At 35.7% G+C, this 17,981-nt stretch overlaps 1 protein-coding gene across 1 annotated transcript in view; it reads right to left on the bottom strand.

Annotated features, from left to right (window-relative positions):
- tshr (thyroid stimulating hormone receptor) overlaps positions 1 to 15,689 on the bottom strand; it is a 33,301-nt gene extending 17,612 nt beyond the window's left edge. The window contains exons 1-4 of the mRNA XM_026999817.2: positions 15,520 to 15,689; positions 11,484 to 11,555; positions 4,015 to 4,089; positions 340 to 414 (exon numbers count right to left, since the gene is read on the bottom strand). Coding sequence (XP_026855618.2) covers positions 340 to 414; positions 4,015 to 4,089; positions 11,484 to 11,555; positions 15,520 to 15,689 — 392 coding nt within the window. The remainder of the gene's footprint in view (positions 1 to 339; positions 415 to 4,014; positions 4,090 to 11,483; positions 11,556 to 15,519) is intronic.
- Positions 15,690 to 17,981: the final 2,292 nt, after the last annotated feature.

Below are 17,981 nucleotides of genomic sequence, written 5' to 3'. Positions count from 1 at the left end.
GTAGGCTTCCAAACATTCTACAACGTCAATTCTGTCTTAAACTGTTAGACAAACATTCTGTTTCATTCAGTGATGTTCATTCTGTGCTGTCTTTACCCAATTGCTGTGGGATTTTTTTTTTTTTGTCATTAACATTCAATACTTCATTATTGACAGTTTTGTCATAATTCCTGGACAGCAATAACATATATACATTACCTCTTCCATAAAAATAGATGTTTGATTTAAATAACCATTTGTGTGTTAGGTCTTCCTTGATTTTGCATTTAATATTAGAAAATTAAGGAAAACATGTGGCACTACATATAGTAAAAGTTTAATATAATGAGTTTTACTTACAAGTATTTCAAATTTGGGAGGTCTTTGAAAGCCTCAGGACTGATGATCATCAGATTTTTGGTATTTCTTATTTCTCTGAGAGAAAACAAGTAGAGAACTAGAAAAGAAAGCTTTAAGACAAACTTCAAGTTGGCTTCCAAAAGGCAACATTTTTGGAAAGCTTCTTTGCAGTTTGAAAAGACATAGTAATGTAATTACACAGAAAATAAAAGAAAGACTGAAGGACACTAGCACAGGTAAATGATGATGACTGATAAAAGGTAATACATGGTTACTTGGGAAAATATACATAAGGACGGAGGGAGGGATAAGACGATAAGAGAGAAGAAGAGTAATGAAAAAATGATAGTGTGTACTAAAATGTAATTTAATGCATGTTATGTGACATGACAAGTAATGTAAAAAATATGATTCCATTAAGTTGGAAAATAAAAGAGCTGAAGGAGTAAACTGAAGTAAATGTGAGGGAGAAGAAATGGAAGAATGACAAAAACAGGGGCCAGAACTTTGTTGCCTTGCCATGAGTCACAAGAAATGGCCTGAAGTAGAATATGAAACATGGGGGCATTACCTTAAATGTTCTGGGACTGTCAGCAGTTATGAATCTAAAGTGATGTAAATGAATGTAAGATACTTGATGGAAGAATATATGGAAAAAGAAAGAGGAAATATGAAAGGACATACAGAGGTAGCTGGTAGTTTTTTGTGTATGTTACTGTAGAGCACAGCAGAGGTTGAGTAGTTCAGTCCATTGGTTCTGTGGGCCTTCAGAGCCCACACTAGATGCCCTCGGTCAAAGAAGAGTTATACTGGACCAGTTACATTTCAAACTCAAGGTAAGCTTTACATCCCATTTTCTCATGATAACATTTATTGGGGGTTATTAAAAGTTTGCTTTTTTTACAGTAATTAATGTATTCTCAAGACACAATAAAGAATGTGCAATCGTGTGTTATAAACTTCTATAGCTTATTAAATTGTCTTTTGAAGCTTACCATTATAAATTTTATGGTTGGGATTAAAATATGTAAAAGCAGTAATATAGTAGTGTTACAGTACGGCCCTTCCCCCCTAAACGTCTACCTGTGTGTGTTTGTGTTTGTCCATGTGGCTATGGCCCCATGTGTTTCACACTTGCTCCTTGTGTTGTTAATGTGAGCGTATATAAGTCCTTTGTGTAAACGTTAGCATTGTCAGTGTTTGATGCCACAATAGCCTTAGTGCTATGTTGTTTTCCGTGTCTCAAAAATAAACGTCATTATGCATCATGGCTCCTCTTTTGCCTCCTGCCAAGCCTCCCTACATTACAGAAACACTGCCCACCGAATGATGCCAGGGAAGAGGAGCAAGAAGTAAAAAGTGGAAGAAGGTACATAATTGTTCCTCCCCAGCCCTTGCAGGAAAACCCCCCATGTTCTTGGGAACTCTCCACATCGGTACAACAGGGGAGAGTGCAGTTTTCACAAAGATACCCAGTAGGTAGAAGTGGGGTAGCTAAAGTTGTGGGATATTTAGCTGTGAAGTATTTGGTGAGGGGTAGTGAAGTAATAGTGAAGTGAGAAATTAGACTCAATTTTGGTTGAGGGGCAATTGGCGGTGGGGTAGTTGAGTTTGAGGGGTATTTGACTAGTGGGGGTAATAATTGAAAGGTATTAATTACCTTTGTGTGGTTAGATAAAGCCTGCAGCGGTATTTTAGCCACATTATATTACCAATATTTAGCTACATTATATTACCAAGACACAGATATTTCTAAAAAAAAACTTTTTAAAAAATGGCATGTGCCATTACAAAAATATATTACGACAATTACCTTGCCTTTTATCAATTTTTGATATCATGATATGGTAAACAAACACACACACACACACACAAAAACAAAAGGTATTATGAAGAAAAACTAATTTTACTGCTTCCTTTTGTACAGCACCACTGTGTTTGTAGTAGCACAGCGGTTTTCATTAGCTGAAATCCAGGCTTTTCAACTACTTGAATGGCCACCTCTTCGGCAAAAAAGTATGCTATTCCTTGATTAAGGATTACTTGAATTTTATGAGTAAATGTAATATGACAGTAACAGTTAAAGAAAGATACTTGCTGAACATTATATTTAACTTTTCATAGTTCCACAGGACTACAGTAAAACAGCTTATATATTTATTTTTGAGCAATAAATGTTGCTTTTCCCATTTATTGGGCATGAAATCAAGCATATTGAAAGATACAGACATATTATACACATCTATAGGCTCATACACTAACAATGTGTTTATCAGTGTAGTCTTGTGGAAACTAATGATTCATGCTAGTAATTAGTTAAATATGTTTTTAAATTGGCCACAGGATAATGAACAGTAACGTTAGCTACGTACAGCTTATGAATGCACAATGTCCCATCAACATAGTGAATGATTTTTTTTTTTAAATCGTATTACCGGTTAATAGTAACTCTGAAACTTCACAAGCTATTTTAGCATAGTTCCTCCTCTGAACAACTGTCAGTTGCTGCGCTATTTCTTGCCATACCACCGCTACTTACAGAAACACTTAAGACAGTTAGCCCTCTTATTAGATAGTCCATAGACATTCCTTAGCTAGTAAAATTTACACAAACTTAGCAACCATGGAGCAAAGATCAACTCTGATCTTTCCATCCACATCCACTACTCGTTTTTCATTCACTATTCACTAGTGTTTATGATGTACTGTCTTGAGATTAACATGACATGATGCTGGACTATATATTGTTATTTTGCTAAAATGCAAGGAGATTTTAGCACCTACCTAGCTAAAGAATATAACTTTACTAATGATAGTAAAAATGCATGGAGAGAGAAAACACAGACATCAGAATATTCCTTGGAATAAACGCGCATGTACTAGCTAGTTACATAATGTACCTTAAATATGTTGAACTGCTTCAAGTGACTATCATGAAGTTACTTGTATTGGCTGACTTTGCAGCTTATCATTACGTATATTTTGTCAGCTGTATGTAGTCGCCTGTCACACTACTTTGCACTATGCTCTGTCGACCCTCTCTCGCTCTCGCTCTCTCTCTCTCTCTCTCTGTTTACGTCAGCAGCAAGGACAGTGACATGTTGCCTCACAGCAATGCATGTGACTTGTTAAAGCAGGGCTGCTTCATGTCTCTGACAGGTACCAACCTGTGGTTGCTGCTATGGATGTTGTTATAGTCTTGCTAGGTGGTTGCTATATCATTGCTATGGTATTCCAGGTGGCTATTTTGCCATTGCTAAGTGGCTACAGTGGAGTTGTGTGTGTGTGTGTGTGTGTGTCAGTGAATGTTCTGAACATTCCACCATTTATTTAAATAAGATTTTACAAAGTCATTCCTTGAAATGGTGATTTCAGAGAGGGAATTCATCATTTCAGCATCTTATATACATGGATGATCTGAGCACTTTAATCTGAATCCTAGCTTTGTAATGCGTAAAACACTAAAACAAATATAATCAACAAAATAATGACACATAGGGGAATTAAATCAGGAATGATACAATCATTCATCCAGTTAAGTGGATATAAGAATAATTGTTTCATTTTATGAATTGCATGTCACAAAAACTTTAGAGGAATTACAGGATAAAGACATTAGATAACAAGCTATAATCTTGTCTTCTATCAAAGACTGTTAAAGCTTTGTGAACTTACATATGCATAATATTCTTCAGGCTGTAAAAAGAATGCTTTTCTAATTTCTTCAGGGTGTCATCAACTGACAAATAACTGAAAGAAGAGAAGAAAAGAATTATCAGACATCTTTTTTCTATAGACAATTCAAGCAATGTTTACATAGTACTATGCTTTTAAAAATGATTACATCTTCTATGACATGAATTGGCTTGTATAACTTATGAAATATTAATTTGTCAGACTCATAGTATTGCACTGACACTTGAGAAATTCAAGCAAAAAATAGTTGAGTATGTGCAAATAGCAAAAATAATGAGCAAATATAGCTGCAAGCAGCAATGAAAGGGTCCTTGCACGATTCTGCAAAGTTATTACTTTGGCAGTTGGCATGATAGCACCCCACATTGATGCATGTTCACTATTATCTGTGGTTTGACAGTGTTTTGCATCTCAGAATCTTTTTAAACAAGTCATTTTGTTTATTAAGATGAATGTATTAGTCATTTATATTGCACATGAGATTGGGTAGTTTTTGCTCCTAAGTGTACTTATTTGTACTTGTTTGCATGTACTTTTGATTTTCATTTTCAAGGCCCCATTGTTGAGTACTAGCCAAATGATTTGGAGACTGAATGATATGTGGTATAATGTGTTAAGATACTTTTCATAATTATTTACAAGGAAGCTCTCCTATTTCTAGACCCATATGTAATATGATAAAAGAAAGGCCTAACCCCAATTTAAACATAATACTCAGTTTTCAAATGCTTTTTTTATGCCTTATAATGCCACCTATTGGGGAAAATGTACAAAATTGGTAGGCTGCCTCACTGACCATATTTGGAATGTACCTGTCAAGTTTCATGAGAATTACTTAAATAATTCCTAAATTACAATACTTTTGAATTAATAAGCACACCTGAGAAGCATTGACTGGCATAACAAGACCATACTGTGTAGAAATATCAACATGGCTTTGATAATTATTGAGTGTCAGCCTTTTCTGAACATTTTGAAAGCAAATTTGTGGGAACTGGGTAAACCTCCTAGGTTGAATTGTACACAATTCAACAGCAAGTCAAACTCCAAGCAAATACAGTTGGTATGTAGCCTACAAGCTCCTGTGCTTTATTGAGTCATGCATTCATGCAGTGAAAAAATTGAAATTATAAGGAAAATAAAAATAAAAAATACAGCATAAGTAACTCCATCAGAGCTAAGGCATGCTCAATAATACAAATCAGTACAAGATGACTGAAGAAGAGTACAATTCTCTGCTGTTTATGAAACAATGTTACCAACTTAACATTGCATTGTAAACATAAACATTTTGAAACCATGCAGACTACAAATTACAAATCTTGCAAATCTAAAATTTTACACTCTCCTTATATGGTTTTGTATGTGTAGAGTCAGAAAAGAGAGTCCTAACAATGGGAAACAAACAACTGTATTAAGCACAACTCAACACAAATAAGACTAAAGTAAACGGAAACTACAAATACTCAAAAAAAGAATCTAGGATCTGTATAGTGCCATTAATCACAGACCATGCTTTTGATGGCACAATAAAATTACAGGAGATTGATTTTTACATGTCAAAGTATGGGTACTGCAGTACTGAACTAAAAACATCTTGCTATGCAGTCACAAAAGACAAAAGCTGCCAAACTAAAAGTCCTCAGAAGGGGGTGCTATTTAACAGAAACTAAGGACACCTATAAATGTGAGGACACCCGATTCCTAGCCACATCAATGAGTGCATTTATATGCATTTAATAATCCAATCATAATCGAATTACTGGTAATCTGATTATTCAAGTGGTCATGTAAACAGCATACTCCCGATTTTTTAGATCATAGTATGGCCCAAAAATCAGATTAAGAACTCCGATAACGAGAGCTAGATTTTAGCCCAGTATTTTGATTTCTCAGTGCATGTATATCCTTACTCAGATTTCTTTTGGATTTCTCAGAAACTCTTTTGGATTTCTCATTCTGCACATACTCACAAACATAATTGGAGCTGTCCCAGAAATGGCTAGAATTAAATGCAGCACCCACAAAATGGCTATTAAACACTTTTGGTGTGAAAAGCAGTACATACTTGGGGAAACGAAAATGTTGAATTGCGCAGTATTAGTAACCATTAAAAATCAAAAGATCCATATTTGCCGATAAACTGGGCCTATGTTTACAAAAAGCCATGGCAGGGAGTTTGAAGTTTGCATCACATCATTCTGTGACATTATTTGTTGGTTACAAAATAAGAATCGGCACACACACACACACACACACGCACGCACGCACACACACACACACACACACACACACACACACACACACACAATATATATATATATATATATATATAAAAACGAATCCACACAAATAACCTCCAGAAAGCTGGCTAAAGCACAAATAAAGCATTGCCTTGAACTAAAAAACTGCATATTCAGTTAGTAAGCAGCACAAAAAAAGTGTGTGATTTTCTTAAAGACTTGTACAGGGAAAGTTGTTATTCTCACTGAATTGCATAAAAATAGCATAGTATTTTTCCCAAAAAGCTTGAGATATATTTTGAGAGATATTTACATTCAAATTAAGTTTTAATAAAACAAATACTACCAACTTAGGCATACATCTTCAGAATATGAAATAGTTAAGATATTTTAAATTGGGTCACAATCAGACTACAAATTGAAGTTTTCACCAATTAATATAGTCCAGATATTTTTGGTCAGTAAGAATTGGAATGGGTGATGAGCACCCTCTGACCAGTGCCTCCATTCTTCTAAGGCTGACTTAATTAATGGCCAGCAATCCCGCTCCCTATATCCTATCTTTCTGCAGGGGCAAGTTTACAGAGAAAAATGTCAAAGGGGTACAACTTGGTGCAGTCAGTTATTGTTTAAAAAAAAATAAATAAATGAAACAATTTTTAAAAAAAGTTAACATGCTGCAATCAGTTTTTTTTTGTAAGAACTTTTTCACAGAAAGTTATGCAAACTTTATCCAAAAAATATCCAAATTATGAAAACTCAAAACAATTTAGTATTAGTGCAGCATAGTTATTTAGCTATGCTGGTGAAAATCATGTTTTGAATCATCAGTACAGTTTATATCACTTATTTTTACATATATATTGCAAAGATACATACACACTATGCAATGACTTTGCATTTGCTCTAGTTACTGAAATGTGTTGAAATATATGATAAATCCCCAGTACTCAAAGTGATGTGGCTAAACAAATTCAAGTGTAGTACCTCCTTATTAAGCAAAAATTGTGAATGCTGGAATAATTATGACAAATACGATACTGGTCCTTTAATATATATTTTTATTTAGAACTCAAGTAACAATCTCAAATAAACAAAGAGGAACCACAAAATTCTTCTGTTGCTCAGGAAGCAACAATCAAGTAAATAAAATTAACATTGGATCTACACATTTCACACCAAATGGTGTAATGAATGCTGGCTCCACACAGATCACACCAATAAGTGTAATGAGTGTTGGATCCACACAAGTAGCAACAATTAACATAATTACTTTATGAAATTTAGCTTATGCTTTTTTCCAAAGCAACTTACAATTATGACTCCCATGTGGTAGTGGAATTGTTTGGTATTATGGGAAATTTCTGAGAAATAGATATCTGTTAGATACTGGAGCCTTTCTGTCTTCAGGCACCCAATGCAAGGTCTCTGCTCATCAGCAATGACATGGCGGCTTGACTGCGAGCAGGTCGCCCGGGGTCATCTGCTCCCTCTTCTTGTCTCCTTTACCCCTCCCTTTCTCTTTCTCTCTTTCCCTGTCTCCTTAAGCAAAGGAGTGACTCATGGCAGCCATGGGAACAGCTCGTGGCTTGTTCATGCAGAGAACATCTAATCTTTACTAACTGTCTCTTTCCTTTCTACGTAGACCCTTAGAACATCCCTCACTTTTCCCCCCCTCATCCTGTAGATTTAGATAGTAGATATAGGACACATATATACTCTGTGCTTTCCTCAATAAAGTGGAACTCTCTTCATTCACTACCTTAGTGTCAGTGTCTCTTGACTTCCCCGGATCCGGCTACAGAGAACGGAAGGCAGAGGGTAACTTGGAGATCGAACCTGAAGGACTGGTCACTTTGAACCAGTTTCTAACAATACCAAAATTCATCTTAAATTAAACTAGTATATTAATTTGCCTAAAGGTAGTTCGACTTTAATATGGATTTATGAAGAAATGGTACAGTGAAAACTGTCCAAACTTACTGTGCTAATAGCACAAGGTACACTACTGTTATGTGGTTTTAGCATTATGGAACATTTCTGAGAAAATAGATAAATATACTCTCTCCAAACCCATTAACTCCATTAGCATTTTAATATGGATTTTTGAAAAGAAAAATGGTCCACATTTGCACTAGTGATAGGCAAAGGCTACCACTTTTGGGTGGTAGTAGAACTGTTTTGGCATTATGGGAAAATTGAGAAAAATATGTAGCCATACTTTCTCTGAATTAAACGGGCATTTAAACATAATTATAAATACAAGGACATGTTCATATTTATACAGATTTATTAAAAACTGGTGCAGTAGAACCTTTTCAGATCTGGTGATAGACAAGGGCCACCAGAGTGAAACTTAACGCATATTGCTAATGGTGAAAACTTAAAAGCTAGCGTTAACGCAATTTAGCTAGCAAGCTTCATAAGGTTTCTAACAGTTGGATGTTATATAGCTTAGCTAGCTAAAAAAAAAAAAAAAAAAACCGCAAAAATGGTATGTTCTTCGAATATATTTCTTTCTTGGTTTCTTCGTGTTTATCAAATTATTGATAAAGCTAAAAATATGTTAAGAAGTACTCACTCCGGTCTTGGGCAAAATCCAAATTTCTTCCGTCTGTTAATCTAGTTTTGGCGTCTTCCAACGTTCAAAAGGACAAGTGACTTAAAGACGGAACTCTCGGTTCAAACTGTGCGCGTCATGCGCGACAACCTCAGCAGAGCATGCGCAGTTTACAAATCTTAACCATTTTGCCTAGCCTAAATGTAGTAGCAAAACCTGTCACTTGACCTCATGAGCTCTTACACACACACACACACACACACACACACACACACACACACACACACACACACACACAAAGAAAAGATTATTTATTCTGAAAACATACTGCTACAACTATCCATACGTTTTCAGCCATTTGTTGCATTTTGCCAGTTTTCTATGCAAGTTAATAATTATGCACATCAATATGCACTGCCCCACATTTAGCAGCTACCTGATTCTGTCCATCTTGTCTTATGGCCCTTATAAGTTGCTATGCAAAAGTCAAGAAAGCTAAACCTAAACATAAATTACAAATGGAAACACATCAAACTCAATTTTTGTCAGAAAACCTAAACTTATGAGACAACAGTATTTTGCAGGAAATAACATGCAACATTTTTATTGCTAATAGTCAGTTTGCTGGAAACAAGATGCTGATCAGAAAATTTTGCAAATTTTTTTTTTTACTTTAATTGGCACAGAAGGTCACTAGAAAGTAGCTAGTGAAATGTCACCTCAGCAAATCTATCCAGTGCCACAAGACACAGGCTGATCACCACAGTAGGGAAGTGTCCATGAGTGCCAACCTGTGGAATCTGTAGGACTTTTGACCTGTATCTTGCTACTCCACTCAATGATCCTGGAAGCCCCAGCCCCACAATATTGTGCTCTTCAAGGTCAATCAGGTGGCCTACAACCTACGGGTTCCCTCTCACTATCATTTCTCCCCTTCTTTGAATGTCTCACTTGTTACACTTGTACTACCACGTCCCCTACATGAGAGCAAGAAAACACTCCACTCATGATGGATGGTTCTCCAGCATAGTCTGTAAAGTCAATTCTGTACTCTTGCAGGAAAATGAGATGTCTCCAGTACTTCAGTGACAGGGAGGACAACAGTCCAGGGCAGAGAAATATGCACATGAAATGGTCACTGAGCACCAGTACCCTGGGTTGAGTTACTTTCAGAAATGCTCTGTAAACTTGGTGGTGGAGCTTGTTTTTAAACAAATAATTTAAAACTATCATGAAGTAATTTGTTACAATCTATTACATCTTATGTTTTTTGCACCATTTTAAAAATAATGTTAAATAATGTTATGGAAACCTGAAGCCATAACGTGAAAAAAATACTTTAAAACAGGGACATTTGCAATAATGCTGAACCATAGCACATCAGGTGCATCATGTGGATGGAACTCTTGATATTAATGAGGCTGGGCTTGACTTGAGCTGCTTAGGGAGAGTGACATTTCTCTTCTTAAATGAATTGTCAAACCAACAAGTACAATGGATAAAGAGATCTAGTGGAGTGGCATGTCAAGGGGCCTCATACCTTAGCAATTATCTGCCTTGTGCTGTAGATAAGACTGCCCCCACAGGATTGGCAAATAGAAATAAACAGTCAGTGAGAGTCATGGAGTAGTTGTCCATAACCACTACTAATGAAGCTTATGTAAGCTATAAACAGTAAGCTATAAACTATGTTTGAGCACTATAGCAATGGAGAAAAAAAGTTAAGCTCAACAGGAGGCTAAAAGAAACCAAGTGGTTCAGAAATGTGCAGCAGACATCCCAGCATGCAGAACACATGGTTTCTGAGTTAACAGTGGTGCACACTATCAAAAGAATATCCAAGACTGAGGCTGCTATGCCAGCAGTTATTTCGTGTGTCACCAAGATTTTTACTGCTACAATGCCTGGGATAAAAGGACTTTAAGTTCAGAGACTATTCAACTCATTTATGTGCTGTAAGTCACTGGAGAGGCTGCTCTTAAGGGTGGAGGATGCCAGGTTATTTTCATTTACTTAAAAAAGGTTAATGGGTTTGGTTAGCACTAGTTTGAGGTTTCAGAATTTTGCCAACCTGTGCTAACCTTTTCTTTTAATACAGATTGCTAAAATGAGTCTCAGGTCCCTTGCCTTGCCACCAAATATTATTTATTCCTACAATAACCTAAAGACATGATAAACTACTTTTATGTTTAAGGTTGTACAAGACAACTGAAAAAAAATCTATAACATGGTATTTAGTTATTAATTTATTTCAATTTTGTTCAAGAAAAATGTTGTTATTTAAATCTGATAGATTAATTCAAGTTCACCTGGAAGCAGTTAACTCTTCAACACTAGTGATGTTCCCACATGTTATTAGCAGAGTTGCTGCTATACATGTTAAATTGTTTTTAATTTGTCTGATACCTAACAATTTTTCTATTATTTGAAGATGATTATAATAAAATTGGCATAATTATGCCAACTTTATAAACATGATTTCAACAAAAAGCATGACTTTTTTAGTAATGGAATAGGGTCCTAGAATTCATTAAACTAATTGTACAGACAATTATTTTGTGTTTAGACAAATAAATGTGCAATAAGAATTTTTTAAAATCTGTATGTCTGTTAAAGGCATGCTTTAATTTATCTACTTAACCCACATTACTGAGATGTTCTTCATGTTGGCAAAAGCATCTTCGGGAACAGATGCCAATCTTGTTTCAAAGAGATGTCTGAAAGAGAAAAAAAAACTTAATTAAAAATACACCAGAAATAATTTTCTTCCCATCCATTTCTTTTTGTTTGTTTTTCCACTTTTTATTTTTATTCTAGCATATCAAAGGCAGTCTCAAATGAGCACATTTCAGTAACATTTTCCAGTTTAGCAACATTCTATAATTCTTCCTTACAAAAGTATTCAAATTGCCTGGGCTTTGTGGTATCTTTTTCTACACACAGGCCCTATTCTAGACCCAGGGCTCATGAAGAACATGGCCAGCAAAGTACAGTGTGGCTTTCATCTTTCCTGTTAAATCTTTATAGTGCTGCAAAGTATATCCAATGCATTGGAAATCTTTTATAACCTTTAAAATAACTTTTCACAGTGCTAAATCAACAATTGTATGCCTTTGTGGCTCATGGCTTTTCCCATTGGTTACTAGCAAGGAAATGTCAGGAAAACAGTATATGAACAGCTGAATTTTATTTGAGTCACTTTAATTGATGGCAGTTGTGTACAAATTAGTATTTAAAATGAGTTTAAACGGGACTGGTTGTTTCTGAACACTAGCATATTTTCCAGTGGTTCTTCTTCACATTAAGAAACTGATTTTGGCCTGGATATCTCTAATGTATGCAAGAAACACAACTGTGCATGAGTATGTTGCTTGTAAAAAGCCAGCCAAATACCACAGAAGAATTTTCCTTTAACAGCATGTGTTATATTGATGAGAATACATTTTTGATGATGAAAATGTCTAGTGTACAGCATTCCAGTAAATAGATCAACTGCTTTGCATATTTTTGTTTTTGCACTTAATGTCAACAAAGTCTCTGTGGGAGAGTACATAAAATCACATAGGATACATACACCTGTGCCTTGTCCTGTAGGATACTGACACGTTTTGAAAACATGTTAGATTAATTGAATACTTCTAGCCAGTGCTGTAACTAGAAGATGGCCTTGTTCCAATAAAATCACATAAAATCACATAGGATACATCCACCTGTGCCTTATCCTGTAGGATACTGACACGTTTTGAAAACATGTTAGATTAATTGAATACTTCTAGCCAGTGCTGTAACTAGAAGATGGCCTTGTTCCAATAAAGACCATTCACATGGATCCAAACCAGAAATCTTAGATTAATAAACGGGTTTGTCTCGTGCTCCATGCACACACAACTGCCCATAAAGCAGAGCTCAAGACCAGAACACATGCAAGCTACAGGGACAAGTAGGTGTCCTAGTTCAAGCAGAACAACAGAAGGAGTGTGTGGAATGACCCATGAATGACAGCTGCCATCTTTTACTATAAATTTTAAAATGTAGCACATGGAATTCTTAGCTCATAAATATGTATAAATCTGGAGGAATAATTTGAACCCTGGTGGATATTATCATGTACATTGACTTGTCATCCTTTTTGTACATACTGTACTTGAACCATGGCCTAACCATGGTTGTAATTGGTTAAATATTGTCATTATTGAATTTCTTTTATTTAGACTTGCATCACTGTGATCATTGCATTTCACACCAGTTTTACCACTGAAAAAGTAAAAATGGCAGGAAAAAAAAAAGTTCTGAAATGCTTGAAAGGTTTGCATAGCATGGTGGCTTGCTGTCTAAAGTCACACTGACTTGTGACCTCACACCGAATATTTACTTTTTCTACACTGAAGTGTTTGAGAAGTAGGAAGTGTCTCAGACAAAAGAGAAATGGTTTCAATTTAAAAATGTCACATACCAGAAATACACACAGCATTGTGCAGTGAATTGCTTGGTGACTTGGTAACAATATAAAAAAGCATATATACTATCAATAATTTAGAATAATGGCAGGCATCACATTGGGTGACCGCTGACACCATTCTAGCAGAGAATTTGAAGTCCTTTTATGCAAGCTTGGAAGCAACAGTGCCACTGGTGGTAATGATAGCTTTTGTCGACAAGCTAACAATATCACAGATGATACCAGAGACAGTGCAAACATTATCTTGACCATCAAGCACGCTGCTGGATATATGCCTGGAGGATTCAAATGTATTACAGCTACAGTGTCGTAGGAAAATGTTGTCAGGAAAGTGTCACAGAAAATGTGTCGTTAGAGGAGCTCAGGAAAGTGATCAGTTGGAAAGTTGCAAGTCTGGATGAAATACAGGGGCAAGTGTTTAAATCCTGCACTAATCAACTATTGTTACTATACTCAAAACAACATCTCCTGCATTTTGATTTTCTAATGACCATTAGTACTCACTTCATTTGCCTTTTTTTTTTTTTTTTTTTTTTTGAGAAACTGAAAGACTTCATCAGTTCCAGCTATCCAGACACCCTGGACCACTGCATATGAGCCAAACAGATGCAATCAAACTCATCCTACACACTGTCTCACATAGATAAGAGGCATGGAAACTTTGTGTTGTTGCTGATTATTGATTGTATTTTGTTGATAACACTGTTGTGGTGGGTCTGATTACCAGTAATGATGAGTGGGCCTATTTGGGAGAGACTTCTCACTGTGATGTGAGGATAACAAGCTTTCACTTAATGTCAAAAATACAAATAAACAATCTGATTTGGACCTTGGTAACGAGGTAAAGAGAAGAACAGGCATACAACACCCATATCCACTGTGGAGACAGTGAGACATTTCAAATAACAAGGCATTCAGATCTCAGAGTGAAATGATCTCAACACATCCACATGATGCAGGACACTGCAAAAAAAAAAAAAAATGCAAAAAAATCCCTGTTTCCATGAGGGAAAAGCTATGGTAGAGAGGGAGTTAAAGAGAGAGTTCAGGAAGAGTGCTTTTACACAAGCCTTTTGCTGTCTCAAAAGCACAGAAAATGACACATACATACAGAACTTATCTTTGCATAACTTATCCTGACTTTCTCAGAAACTGTAACTTATCGATCAAGCCTCTTCCTCAATGTACACCTCACCATTCTGTTTCTGATTATGTATTTTTTTAATTATTTGAAATTATTGTCACATTTCCTTTTTATTTTGTTATATTTCTATTGTGGCAAATTTGGGACCTTGGCACAAGGAGATTCAAGGAGATTCACTAGGAGATTCTTGCCGTGTATACTTCTGAAACTTGAAACCATTTCTCCCTTTTCTGAATTACTTTCTACTTCTCATAAACTCTTCAATGCGGCAAAAGTAAATATTGTTTGTAAGGGCATGAGCCATCCCTCAAGTGTGACTTCAGAGATCAAGGAGTCATGCTATGTGAAGCTTTCAAGTGCCCCCCCTCTTGACCTTTTTACGGGAAAAACTGACTTGTAAAAATACAATAATAGTTGTGATGGATTTTGCAAAAGTCTTAATAAAACTAATTAAATAAACAATATTCTGACTTAAGACATGGTTCAACTAGTATGAAAGGTAAGTCATTGAGCTTAACATGATAAAATCCACCAGGGTTCAAATTATCCCTGGAGATTCATACATATTTATGTGCTAACAATTCCTATGCTACAGGTTGCATCTTACAATTTACAGAATGGGATGGCATCTTTTGCTGAAATAGCAAATGTGCTTAAAATGTTTGATTGAAAGGATAAGTTTTTACCACTACAATAGTACAGCGTCTCTGACAGACAAGGTGGAAGGCATAACAGTCTGAGATATTATTTGTGAATTCTGAAGCACTAATAATGATACATTCAAAATAGTATAATTTTAAAAATGTTTATTATAAGAAACCTGCGAGATCGCACAGTTGTTCCAGTATTGAGTAGGCTACTTTTTATGTTTTGATATGAATCAACAAACAAAATGCAAAAATCTAATCTAGTATCTTCACTGCTCTTATGTGGCCACCAGTACTGCTATTTGTAAAATATATTTACAGTGACTCTTAGGCCAATGAAAAGTAAACGCTGGTCCGGTATATTAAACAACAAATGCTGTTCGGTGCATATCGTAGTGGATAAAATATCATTTGTTATACTGCATACTCACAGTGTGTCCGTGTCTGCAGGAAATATAGGTATAGTCTCTATATCACTACAAGAAACAGAACATCTTCTCCATTCCGAGCATTCACACCCATAAGGGCACCTATTAACGTCCCCAGTAAGAGTTCCAGTTGACAATATAAGAGTTATTAGCGTAGCTGCAAATATTTGCATGTCGATTTATTTATTTTCCCGAAGGTAAAATGTCGTAAAAACTTAAGCAAAACGTATGTACTCTTCTGACAAGGTTACGCTTCTATTAATCCTTTCAAAAATAAGCATATATTTACATCTACCTTGTTTTATGAACTAACCTAAAAATTATAACGTCTAGTAAATTTCTCCCTGCGATAAATGTTCAGCACGAGTAACAAAACCAACAGCTATAAACCTTGCTTTGAGACCGTGTGCTAAATTAAGGGGTGGTATGTGTAGGTTTCGAGTTCCGTAGCAGTTGGTGGTTGAAAGGGAGGTGTCCTAATTATTCAAATAGTAGTTTAAAGTTTAGCGATGCAACAGTGAATGAAAGGATGAATGAATGAATGAATGAATGAATGAATGAATGAATGAATGAATGAATGAATAGGCTACATTGGGAGTACTTTAGAAAGCAAGCACGATTTTTCATACCCAATCAAGCTTTAATTTCCAAATGTCATTTCATTTTTGTTTCGTGAAGTTCATAAGCTTGTTCTAGATTTTCTTTTCTGGTTTGTCTAGGATAACTAGCTAAGATAACAAAGTGTAATTTTAAATAGTGAGTCATCTTTCTCAATTCCCATGGTCTCAGATCCAACACTGTAGGTGGCAGCAATGGGACGTCTGACATAATAGTAGTTACTATAGTTAACTATTCTACTTGTAGCTTTGCTAACTTCTGCCACTAATGGTGCTGTTATGCAAAGTTCAACCATGTAGAATTTAAACAACTGTATATACCCTTCTGAGGGAAAGACCCGTATTCCTGTCTTTAACTCATTATTAGTGTCATGCCCTGGCTGGTATCCAGCCAACATTCACACAGCACACTCAACACTTATCAATCAGAGCACTCAGCCACTCTCCTGATTCCAATCACCTACTCATTGAATCATCACTATCACCTGTTCCTCATTTATTTTCACTACTATTTAAACCCAACAGGTGCCTAAGCTCTGTGCTTTGCAATTATCTTTAACATGCCAGAGAGTGCTTCTGTTTATAAAGCCTTTTCCTTTTTGTTAACTGCATTCTGCAAATAATGATTTTGTATTTTGCACTAGCATTTTGCTCCTGCTTTCCAAAATGTCAAGTATAATATAAACAAAGCACTACTCACACATCTGTCATTTTGTTTTCTGTTATTGTGTAATTTAAGTGTATTTCATTGGGTTTCCTTTCAGGTATATATACAGTAACAGGTTCAGTAATCATTTGTGATGTTCACTGAAATCCACTATACATTGTCAGTGGCTCACTGTCAGTCTCATTTCATGATCTAGCTGTACAAGTGAAATTACTCATTTGTGTGTCAAAGCTTAAATCTAGTCTGATTTGGAACTAACATTTTCAGATATAATCATTCTGTAGATGTGTTTAAAGCAGTAACAGTTACAGAAAGCAGTTATAAAGATCTATAACAGATGTGAATACAGACGAAGAAATTCTGAGTACATTTGGTCTTCTGCCCTGTGCATTCAGGTAATGTGTCTGTCCATTGCCTCTCACACACTTTGCATTCTACAAAGCTCTGACACAGTCATCAAACGTGGGGTCTTCCATGGTTGCTGGAAAAAAATTACAGACCTTTAACTCAACATGTGATTGAAATTCAACATGTGACTAATCAGAAGTATGACTATTAGGACAATAATGCTTTTAAGTTAGTAATTGTAAAATTTTAACCATAGCATCTGCTTATATCCCCCTTCAAGTCCTTGGTATAGCACACACAAACTTACCAGAAAAGATGTTACAAGGCAGATGTAATTAATGACCTCCCCACCTCTGACAACAAAATATTACATTTACAGTGTTTAGTTGATACTTTATCCAAAGCAACTTAGAATTATGACTGAACACAATTTAAGCAATTAAGGGTTAAGGGCTTCGCTCAGGGGCTCAACAGTGGCAACTTGCTGGTGGTGGTAGGGCTTAAACTGACAACTTTCTGATTATTTGTCAGGCACCTTAACTACTGAAGTACCACTGCCCATACATATTAGCAGAATGTTACACATTAGCTGGAAATAAGGAGTTACTAAATAGGCAGGAATAATAAGCAACAACGAGTGAAATTGTATTCATTATATGCATGCTGCACAACGTGCCAAATTTAGTGTGCTATAAAATACTATAACTAGATATGTAACTGAGTCTCAGTCTTGTGCATGTTCATATGCTGTAGGCAAGTATTTAATTTAAATTTAGAAGGTGCTTGAGAGCTACGTCTAAGGGTAGAAACAATTTGGGAACATTAAATATAAC

This window comes from Electrophorus electricus, chromosome 8, assembly GCF_013358815.1.
Source record: "Electrophorus electricus isolate fEleEle1 chromosome 8, fEleEle1.pri, whole genome shotgun sequence".
Classification (NCBI taxonomy): Eukaryota; Metazoa; Chordata; class Actinopteri; order Gymnotiformes; family Gymnotidae; genus Electrophorus; species Electrophorus electricus.
Note: the sequence above shows the minus strand (reverse complement) of the source record. Positions and strands in the feature narration are given on the sequence as shown.